General features: G+C 37.8%; 1 protein-coding gene across 1 annotated transcript; it reads left to right on the top strand.

Annotated features, from left to right (window-relative positions):
- Nucleotides 1-2368: 2368 nt before the first annotated feature.
- On the top strand, nucleotides 2369-4365 carry LOC140989362 (small ribosomal subunit protein eS10z-like). Its single transcript, XM_073458562.1, has 5 exons — nucleotides 2369-2462; nucleotides 2576-2624; nucleotides 2826-3105; nucleotides 3384-3519; nucleotides 4088-4365. The coding sequence occupies exons 1-5, from the start codon at nucleotides 2460-2462 to the stop codon at nucleotides 4142-4144; spliced, it is 525 nt and encodes a 174-aa protein (XP_073314663.1). The 5' UTR covers nucleotides 2369-2459; the 3' UTR covers nucleotides 4145-4365.
- Nucleotides 4366-12019: the final 7654 nt, after the last annotated feature.

Raw genomic sequence — 12019 nt, 5'->3', positions numbered from 1 at the left:
ACAGACCTAGTTCCTTCATCACAAGTGGGAATGGCAACCGAGGCGGAATCGGATTCAGTAGAGTGTTTTGGGTCGCAAACCACTGCATGCTTATGAGAAATGTTCAGAAAACTAATTGTTACTGATATGTGCTACAAAACCACACTATGGCCACCCCACCACACCCACGAAACGAAGGCCAACGAATGGCCGAATGATGCCAAATCCACGCTTCCCCACAACAACCAAGCGTCAAAAGAATTAGCAAAACTATTCTGATAAACAATCACCCATCCCTTGAAGCAGATAATACACACTCGTCCTTCATACACACCACTAAATCATCATACAAAACAGGAAAGAAAATGCCAAGTCGATCAAGACAACCAACAATATTCAACATTCAAGGTGCCGAGAAAATCTGAATAAAGTTCAAGAAAAAGAAAGGAAAAATTACCCATGGCAGTGGTGGGCAAAATCGGTTGCGCTAAGAACTCCATGGAGGCCGGTGCTGCCAAAAGTGGGATCGACGTGGGAGCGGACAACGTGGAAGGAACAGAGACAACCAGAGGAGTGTCTATAACCATCATGGCTGCCGTCAGGTGGTAACCCAGGCCGAGAGGGACGTTCGCCCTTGTGGAGGAAGATGGCCCAACGCTCGTTGGAAGACCCGGCGACAGAAAGGAAAGGATGGAGACCTACAGCGGAACCAGCGAACCCGACGGGCGACGAGTTAGAGGGGACATCTGAGACAAAAAGGGCACCAACAATGCTCGATTCAGATGGGCTCGTCGGAGAAGAGTTTGAGCCATACCGCGTCCTTGGGTGACAATGGAGCCGACGACAGATAACGATTGAAAGGATCTTAAGTGCGGCGATCTTCCACAACGGCATCGAAGAGTAATCGAACAAGAGAGGCGGAGAGATTGAAGAAAGCGGGCTTGGAAGTTTGAATGTGGAGAGTGAGTAAAGCGTGAATGAAAGAAACCAAAAGACAGTGGTGTGAAGTCCACTAGTGAATGGGCTTGAGTTATTCAGTCCACTATCATAGCCCAACTCACAGACAAATAAAATCGCGGGCCACTACAAATAAGGTTGAACTGGGCTGATATACAATCATTTTGGCCCAATGAGCCAATGGTTGCGGGGGGCATTTGTTGGAGCAGCATTTTAATTAGACCCAAAAATAAACAAGCCCAAGTCCAAGGAAAAAAGAATGAGTCCATCAATGATTTAAATTAATTTGATTAAGTTAAAAGACGTGCTAACAGGATGAGATGTTGGAGCAAATAGAGGAGATCATGGGAGAATGGAGAAAACTGACAGCAGCCAGAAGAAAAGAATCGGTCGACACAGGAAAAAAACACACAATTCTACGAACAAAAATCTGCAAAACTCTCTGCTAATTTTCAGTCTTCAAGCAATAGTTTTCAAGCTTTCTTGTAGTTGTTCTAGCATTCTAGGTATTCTGGTTTTAGATTTCATCAATAATTTATTATATTTTTCATGTTTTGATGAATTCCTGCAGTTTTTGTAAATTCAAAATTATTTTAGGGATTCATTTCCATCAATTTCCAATAATTTTCTTCATTTTGGCATTGCATTTGTTTTATGATACTAGAACTAACGGTCGAATGTAGAATTCACGTCGCTTGAATAGTTAGAAGTTAGATTTTACTGTTTTTCACACAAGTTGGTGCAACTTCGCACCTGGCACGCCCGCAAATATCAATATTGTGCAAACACTATGAGTTATAAACCAGAGTAATTTACTATTGTGACTAAATCTTAACATGATTTGTTTTTTATAGGACATTCTATTTGGTGAAGTAGGTGAGTATTATATCAATAATTATGAGTTTGATCTCTTACCAACACTTTCTTATGTGAGTTTGTCACATCGGGTTCGCCCAATGAGTTTTACTGTCTAATGTAATTTACTCGTTACCGTGTTAGCTCAGAATTTATCTAGCGCACACCGAAAAATAACGATTGCAAGTTCCATCGTAATTAAAAAAAAAAAACCTCTGAATATTATTTGATTTGAGAACATATATTAAAAATCTAAATTATTTTTAAAATGAATAGGGCTCTCGGTCTTGATTCGAATAAAATATAACCTAAGGTTGCGTTTGGATCGAAAACTTTAGATTTGATGAAGTAATTGAAAGAAGAATTTGAAATTACTTCATATTATATTAAATTTAAATTTAATCTCAATGGCTGAAAAAATATCTGGCTAATTTGAAACACATTATCGAGGATTTTGTTAAATTCAATTCATAATAGATGGATTAAGTGGGAAAGCATTTGTCGGTCGTTTCATTGGGCCTCATTTGGGAATGGGCTCATACAAAGCCCATAAGTTAATTAACCCAAATCTATAAATACTGAAACCGTGTAGGGTTTTCGTTTCGCATCCCCTCGTAATCTTCTCTGTGTTAGCTGCTGTATCGCAAACTGCTCAGTACTCAGTAGCCATGGTGAAATTGCTCATCTCAATCATCTCTAAGCGCTATTTTTCTGTTATTTTTCATGTACTCTACATGATTTACGTATAAATTTATTTGTCATTGTAATGAATTTTCTGTTTCAGATCATCCCGGAGAAGAACAGGAGAGAGATCTCAAAATACCTCTTCCAAGGTCAGGTTTTTGTTGCTGTTATGTCTTCGCTTCGAAGCCCATATGGAAATTTATGTTTTGTGCTTGTCAGTTTTGATGCTTATTTTGGTGTATTTGTTCGGAAATTTCTTTAGTTTGTTGGATGCAGTGATATGTTCTGTTGACATGCGAAGATTTATGAATATGCTATTTCTTACACGATTTTCTTTTTGTGTATTTCAGAGGGTGTGTGCTTTGCGAAGAAGGATTATAATCTCGCGAAGCATCCGGAAATTGATGTGCCCAATCTCCAGGTGATCAAGCTGATGCAGAGCTTCAAATCGAAGGAATATGTGCGTGAGACATTCGCGTGGATGCATTATTATTGGTACCTTACCAATGATGGCATTGAGTTCCTGCGCACGTACCTCAATCTGCCATCGGAGATCGTGCCTGCCACGCTGAAGAAGTCTGCCAAGCCCCTCGGCCGTCCAATGGGTGGTCCCCCTGGTGACCGTCCACGGTAAATAAATATAATTGTATTTGGTTTCGTATTTATGACTGCTGTGGGATTGAGTCAGGTTTTTATGTCCTGCAGTTTGATTTTACTTCTTATTGTAGCTGTGGTATGTATTTAGGATCTTAAGAACGAGCTATGTTTGTTTTCTTGGTCTTTTTTACGTGTTAGGTATATTCATGGGTTAGTTTGTCTTTATTTTGTTTTGGAGGAATGGACTTTTGAACGTGTTTAATAACATTTCCTCAGATATGTTAGTTTAAGTACTTGGTTTTGTGGTACAGTGGACCTCCAAGATTCGAGGGTGACAGGCCAAGATTTGGTGATAGAGATGGCTACCGCGCTGGGCCAAGAGGACCACCAGGTGAATTTGGCGGTGACAAGGGTGGAGCACCAGCTGATTACCAACCTGCCTTCAGGGTAATCCTCGTTCTCTTGTTCTGATATTAATTTTCATTGATCAGGGTTTTCTTCTTTTCTCATGATATTTGTCAATATTATTTTTGGTTTGATAGCATAGTCTACCCATAAGTATTTCAGGAATCAGGATGCATAATTATTTTAGTATGGCAGTTAACTTCTTATTGTTAGACTAAGCAACTAGGCTTAATGGGATCAATCAATTTTGAGTATTTATCAAGGCTTGTTTGAGCTTGTTATGTGCACAGACATCATGATTACATATCGTAGTTTGTTATTGGAGGTAGTTGAATATCACCTTTCCCTCTTAGAACTTTGGTCTTAACTGAAGTGGGCTGTGGGGGTGCAGAATGTTTCCGTTGAGAATAAATTTTCTGGTATGCATGGTAATTTTTGTTATTGGAAATAGTTAAATATCACCTTTCCTGTTACATTTTGTTTCTTCACAAACCGGTTTTACTTATGAGTTTGTACTAAAGAGTTATTTTCTTATACTAGACGTGAAAATGAATAAATCGAACTCTGTTTCATATCATATAGAAACATTAATTTTTCTTTAACCTAGCAGGGTTCTGGTGGACGTCCTGGTTTTGGTCGAGGTTCTGGTGGAGCACCTCCCAGTTGATGTCTTTTGTTTGTTTTTGTAGCTTTTACTTTCGGTGATCATGAATACAGATGTTGGAATCTTGTGGTGCCTAAACTTGCATTTTCAATCAAACGCCTACACTATCTACAGTTTGCTTTTTATTTTATTTTGTATCAGTTCAAACGGCCAAGAAGGATACACTAATTTTGAATTCTGGGTTGTTTTGGTGCTTGAGAAGGGAGATTCTGCTTAAGATTTTACTTCCCTTATAATTGTAGAGGTGGACGCTTGGGTATCGGGTACCCAAAGGAGTCGGGTTATTCTTTCAAAATGTCGGGTTCGTATTTGTATACGGACCCTTCGGGTTAGTGTGGGTACCGACATATATTGAACATTGCAATTCTTGTTGTGTTTCAGATTTTGATGTAATTAATCATATTAGTTAATAATTAAAGGAATATTACTCAGAAAAATATGAAAATGCAGACAAGTAGATTACTCTTTTTATTCTTTTTGTACTTTAATCTAACTATATAAACAACATTCTTTGTAATCTTTATCATCGACCTTATAAGACTGTAACTTAAGTTTTTACCAACTCTTTTTATTTCTTCATGATATCAGAGTTTCTATCTCATGGATCTGTCAATTGTAGAAAAGAATTATTAATCCATTCACAGCTTTCGTTTGTATAGTTTTTCTTTGGTAATCACGTATAATTTCTTCTTTGCATTGTATCTTTTTTATTTGTTCGATTTTGTTTAATTTTGGCATCATGACTATTCGTAAAGACCCATTCTCTTCAGTCGATTAATGTTTACTTGGATGGAACAAATTATTCGTATGGGGTTATGTTAAGAAGAATTTCTTGCGGGAGAAATCGATGTGGGCTTATGTCACAGGTGTGCGAGACAAGCCTACAGACCAGATGAAGCTTGACTATGCTGCGTCATTGGATGTTTGGGAAGCAGATACTTCGAAAATTATTACGTGGATTAATAATTATGTTGCGCACTCAATTGGTGCTCAATTGGCAAATACGAGACTGCTAAGGAGGTTTGGGATCATCTAGCACGCTTGTATTCGCAGTCTAATTTTGCTAAACAATATCAATTGGAGACAGATATTCGTGCCCTTAATTCGAAAGATATGAGCTTCCAAGATTTTTATTATGCTATGTCGAGACTCTGGGATCAATCGGCATTAACAAAATCTGCAGAATTGCGAGCATTCTCACTTTATATAGCTCGGAGAGAAGAACAACGATTGGTACAGTTTTTATGGCAATTCGGAATGATTTTGAGGATCTGCGTGGGACGATTATTCATCGCAACCCTCTTCCTTCTGTTAGTTGAAGAGATTCATCTTAAGTCTCACGCTGACAAGAGGATAATCCTAATTACACCATTTGTTTTTTGCAGCTCCCCAACGACCTCAAGCTAATCAGCAAAACAAGTCAAACACAAAGGTTTGTCAAAATGAGTGTATTTTTTGTAAATAGAATGGGCACTGGAAAGCTCAATGCCCATTATTGTTGAGTAGAGGAAAAGCGCAACAGCAACAACAACGATCACATAACACTCCACGGAAATCACAACAGCAAAACCCATCTCAGAACACTCCATGGAAACCTGGTAATCTATCAAACCAGTGGACATATTGACCACTTCGGTCTAGCAATGCAGTGGCTGCACCGTCTTTTGATCTGTTTTTATTTGAGCAGTTTCAACAGTTCCTTATTTCACAGTTTCATGCAATGTCAGCTTCTTCACATATAGGTTTGTCATCCTCTAGCACTTCAGGTACATCTTCCTCCGTGTGATCTTGGATTCTGAAGCATCTCATCATTTGTCTCCTGATTTGTCTTTTTTTGTTTCTTTGTCTTACAATTCTTCAATTGAAATTGTGACTGTCGATGGTACACTGATGTCATTAGTAGGCATTGGTTCTCTGGTTACGTGTTGTTTATCTCTTCCTGATGTATACTATATTCTCAATCTTACATTTAATCTTGTTTCGGTCAGTCAATTATGTTGAGTCTGGATACTTAGTCTACTTCTCTTCCTCAAATATGGATACTTAATCTACTTTTCTTCCTCAAATTGTTATGTGCAGGACCCGCGATCCCATAGGTTGATTGGGGCAGGCCGTAGACAGGGGGCAGTTTATGTTTTGGATCATCTCAGAGTACCAGATGTTGCAGCATCTAGTGTGTATCTATCTTCTTTTCGCTTGAATCATTCGTCTTCTGATTTTTATTTATGGCATAATCGTCTAGGCCACGTTTCCGCGTCTCGTCTGCAATTTTTAGCGTAACAGAAGCACTAAGAACTTTCAAAATTAATGATATTTCTGATTGTAGTTGTAAGGTCCAGGAAATTTAAATTTTGTAACCTGAATGTATGCGATCTAAGGTTTTATTTGAAATGTATGTTTATTTATTTTGATGCATTACATGCATAATTATTGCATGATAGTATTCATTTCACGATTATTTTTAAAAGTTCATGCATTAGGGTTTCTAGATACATTTTGCGCTCAATCGAGGAACAGAGACCGGAGAATTATCAGGAAAATTATTTTTATTACATGTTTAATTTTTATTTAATATTATGAGGTGTTTTTGAAAAATGGGTCTTGGTGGGTATTTTTACTCTCCGGGTCGTAAGTTTTATCGGTACGCAAATTTTAATGATTCGAAGGACTTTTTGAGGGCTCGGACGATATTTTCAAAATTTTATCAAAACGAAATATTTTTCGAGAGCATTTTTGGGCTTGTTGGGTTTGTTTTATTGCTAAATAGACTTAAAAATCATTTTAATCCTTGTAAAATTATAATTAAGGATCCATTAGTGCATTTTAAATAAACCTAAACCTACTTTCACTAACGCTAAACTACCCTTAACCTTAGCAGCCGTCCCTCCCCTATCATAATAGCCTCCACATGAGAAAAACCAGCAACAGGAACGCTCCTTCATTGTCTTTCAAGAAAAGGTCTTTCCCCGCTCCTCCAGCGCCTCCTCAACGTGAAATTCTTCAATTTTTCGTTCATAAATCATCAAGACACGCCATGTATCTTTATTTTTTTTGCTTCATTCACGCTATATACCTGCTGCATGTGTGCCATGGTCGAAATGTTATAGATCTGGGATGTACAAACGCTTATGGCTTCTGTTGTTATGATTTTCGTACATATTCCTTTCACAACTCACGTTATTTGTTTACCATGGTGCAAGGAGCAGCCGAGCAAGGGTCTTTAGGGGCTGAATATGTCGAGGAGTATGCTGTCACTAGGCTGGAGTCGAGATCTGGTGTTGTACGCTGGAGGCCGTGAGTCGTAGGGCCAAGTTTGGTTCGGTTTTGGGGAGATCACGTGAAAGGGGTTTGAGCTGGCGGTGCAAGGGCCGATCCAAGGCTTGGATCAGACCCTGGTGCGTCTGAGACATGGCTTAGGACGGCTCAAATGCTACTGGAGCCACACCTGAAGCCGATCGATAGCGGAGAAGGGAGGTTGGCCACGGGTGTGACTAGCGAGTGTAGGCGAGTTACGGCTTTCATGGGGCTGTGGCCGTGGGTTCAACAGGTCCAGAGGGATCCTTGGGTGGTCAAGGTAAGACTGGTTCGGGGCTGGTCCTCCTGGTCGTGAGCTAGATGCGAAATTATGGAGCATGGTTGCATTAGGGTTCGAACTTGGCACTTGCTGGAAATTCCAGCATCTTGTGGCCTCGTTTTCGTGGGTCTTAGTGGGTTGGAATGTGAGGTTTAGGGGCTGGTAAGATGTATTTTAGGCATGGTTTAAGTTTGGAATAATTTGGTTAAGTTTCGGGTCGATTCGGGTTAAAACAGGACCCCGGTCCAAGTTTTAAAACGAATCGAATAAGTTTTGAAACTGACTTAAGTTTACGTCTAAGAAATACATTTAAATATGTTTTGGGATATTTTAAGGAGTTTGGTAAGCTTTGGATCGAAATTTTGAGGTCCATGGGTAAAACGGTCATTTTGGGTTTCCAGGTGCAAAATGGTCATTTTGCACCTGGGGAGAGATTTTAGTCCCGGCAGCGTCCTGAGCACATATTTGTCATGTTTTTAAATGTTTATGCATCATATATATGATTTTTATGAAATTATGAAAAATACATTACATGCTCGATTTTAAGAAAAATTCACGTACGTGCATGATTTTTATAAGTGATAAAAATGATGATGTTTTGAAGGATGTTAATTGGTTGTGACTAACGATGTATATGTAAATGCTAATGATGAGGCCTAGGCACAGTGGATGGGTAATACTTGATGTCCGACAGCCGCCGGGTACCACAGTTTTATGTAGATGGATCAATCGTACAACGATGAAACGATAAAGATGATACGAATGTCACAACTAATGAACTAAATTCAATTAAAGTAAATGCATAAGTATTTGATGATACGATGAGCTGTTTTGACACGCTATGATTTTAAAGTTCATGAAAGGTATGTTGATTACAGTATATTTTTCACTGCTGTATGTTATGTATATGTATTTGCTATAATGGTACATGTGTGTTGAGTCTATAGATTAACTAGATGTGATTGATGCAGGTGAGCATATTGATGAGGAGGCTGGAGGTGTCGAAGTCTGAGTAGGCAGGGCTGGGTGTGCGTACATGACCCGAGGACCTCATTTTTCCGCACATCACGATTTTATGAGATTTGAGAGGATTTGAACATTTTTATACATTGGTTTTGATAGGTTGATGATTACAAGGATTTTTACTCGTTTATGTTTACGCATATTCTGTTGGACGAGTTTGGTCATTTTAAATTGCACTATTTTAAATTGTCAAATATTTACGATTATTTTTAAATAGTATATTTTTCAGTAGGATTGCATGCATGTAAAACATTTAGATGTTTATTTTCGAAAATGTGAGCTGTTACAAAAAAAAAATCCGTATCTTAAATTAGTAGATGTTACAGTAGTGGTTGTAAACTGGCAAAATTTTCCGCTTTATCTTTTTATAAAAGTCTTTCGTTTTCTCATACTCCATTTGATCTTGTTCATTCAGATGTGTGGGGACTATCTCCTGCTCCCACGAAAGGGAGGTCAAGATATTATGTTTCTTTTATTGATGATTGCACTCGTTATTGTTGGGTTTATATGATGAAACATATGTTTGATTATCTTGCTATTTCATTTATTTTAAAGCTATTGTGAAAAATCAACATTCAACTGTCATCAAGTGCTTTCGTTGTGATTTGGGGGGTGAATAAACTTCTAACTATTTCTCTTGTTTGCTTGCTTCTGATGGTACAATACGTCAAACCTCGTGTAGAGAAACCTCTGAACAAAATAGTATTGCATAAAAAAAACATAGACATATTATTGAAACAACTCGCTCTTTCTTATTGTCTTATGATGTTTCTAGTGCGTTTTGGCATGAAGCAATTCTTACTGCTGTTCACGTGATCAATAGAATTCCAACTTCACACAATTCAAGTTTTTAATCCTTTGAAAAAATGTATGATCGTGCTCTTGATTATTCTTCATTATGTGTTTTTGGTTGTACCTGTTTTGTTCTCCGACCACACATCGAGCGCAATAAGTTGTCTCCACGTTCTGCTCTGTGTGTTTTCTTGGGTTGTGGTATTGGTCAAAAAAGATATCGTTGTTTTGATCCAATTAGTCAAAAACTGTATGTCTCTCGTCATGTTGTGTTCCTTGAACATATTCCATTCTTTTCTATACCTATTAGTTCGCATAATATGACACATGCAGATCTTATTCGTATTGACCCTTTTATCTCCGACACCAACAAAACCTTGCCCACGACAACGCCTGAGACTGCTGCTCCTCCAAATTCTCCTACGACAACCCAATCACTTCCTGGCATTGCGGATAATCCTCAACTCTGCCATTCCAACCGCGTTCGTAAGTTTACTCAACTACCTGATTTTGCTTACTCTTGTTATTCTAGCTCTTTTGGTTCATTTGTTGCCTCTGTTCATCGTCTCTCAGAGCCTTTATCCTATAGCGAAGCTGTTGGTAATCAATTTTGGCAGAAGTCTATGGCTGAGGAACTGACTGCTCTTCATCGGACTCATACATGGAATTTGGTTCATTTGCCACCAGAAAAGCACGCATTGGATCTACAAGATCAAAACCAAATCTGATGGATCAGTTGAACGATACAAAGCTCGTCTTGTTGCTAAAGGTTACTCTCATAATCATGGCATGGATTATAAGAAAACATTCGTCCTCGTTACTAAAATGACGACAGTTCGTACTCTAATTGCTGTTGCTTCTGTTCGTCGATGGAAAATCTCTCAGATGGATATCAAAAATGTCTTTTTGAACGGTGATCTTCGCGAAGAAGTTTTTATGGCTCCTCTTCCTGGTGTTTCTCACCAACCTGCTAAAGTTTGCAGACTTCGCAAGGATCTTTATAGTCTCAAACAAGCTCCCCGTGCTTGGTTTGAGAAATTTTCTATAATGATTATTTCACTTGAGTTTATTCCTAATAATTATAATTCCGCATTATTTGTCAAGTGTACTCGTGCAGGTCGTATATTTTTGTCTTTATATGATGATAACATGATAATAACTGGTGATGATATTGATGGTATTGAGGCTTTAAATTCTAAGTTAGCTCAATGCTTTGCTTTGAAAGACTTAGTTTTGCTACGTTACTTTCTAAGAATTGATGTTGCCTATTCTCTAAAAAGTTATATTTTATCCAACTCAAAGTACATAGCAGATCTGTTTGAGTGTCCACGTCTAACTGATAATAGGATAGTTGATACTCCTCTTGAGACTAATGCTCGGTACTCTTTGTAATTTATATCGTATTATTGTTGGCAGCTTGGTTTATCTCACTGTGACTCATTCAGATATTGCTCATCCTGTTCATGTAGTAAGTCAGCTTGTCACTGCACCAACTACAGTTCACTGGGCTGCTGTTCTGCGCATTCTCAGGTATCTTCGGGGCACTCAGTTTCAGAGTCTTTTATTTCCTTCTACTTCTTCCTTAGAGCTACGTGCATACTCTGATAATGATTGGGCTGACGATACCACGGATCGTAAGTCGACCACTATCTTCTATATTTTTCTTGGAGATTCTCTTATCTCTTGTAAAAGTAAGAAACAAGTTGTTATTTTTAGATCATCCACCGAAGCCGAGTATCGTGCTATGGCTTCAACCACTTGCGAGATTGTTTGGTTACGTTGGTTTTTTGCGGATTTCGGTATCCTTCTTCGACATCCTAATTCGTTATATTGTGATAATCAGGGTGCTATTCAGATTGCACGCAATTCAGTTTTTCATGAGAGGACAAAACATATTGAGATATATTGTCACGTCACTCGTTATCATCTCCAACTTGGCACGATCGCGTTACCTTTCGTTTCTTTTTCTTTACAGATAGCTGATATGTTTACCAAAGCACATTCCATTTCGCGCTTCTTTTTTTTGTTTGAAAAAATCTCAATGCTTTTAGCTGTAGCGTCGTGAGTTTGAGGAAGGATGTTAAAATATATTATTATTAGTTCTCAATGGTAGATTGATTAATCTTTTTATTCTTTTTGTAGTTTAACCTCACTATATAAACAACATTCTTTGTAATCTTTATCATTGAATTTGTAAGACTGCAACTTGAGTTATCACTCACTCTCTCTGTTTTTTTCATATATACATAATTTACCTACAACAAAAACTTGTCTCAAGTGCATGTGTATCATGCAAAGTAATTATTTTACATTAAAATACAATCTGATAATTAATTAATGAATATATTTTGTAAAATGATATCATATAACATATAGGTTTAATCTTTATTTGCGAGAAAAATTAATATTTTTTTACGAATAGGTTGAAACAAAATTGACAAGTATTTCATAATAATTTTTATATTTATTTATTATTGCAATATATGGGA

Source organism: Primulina huaijiensis, chromosome 12, assembly GCF_012295235.1.
Source record: "Primulina huaijiensis isolate GDHJ02 chromosome 12, ASM1229523v2, whole genome shotgun sequence".
In the NCBI taxonomy this organism is placed as follows: Eukaryota; Viridiplantae; Streptophyta; class Magnoliopsida; order Lamiales; family Gesneriaceae; genus Primulina; species Primulina huaijiensis.
Note: the sequence above shows the minus strand (reverse complement) of the source record. Positions and strands in the feature narration are given on the sequence as shown.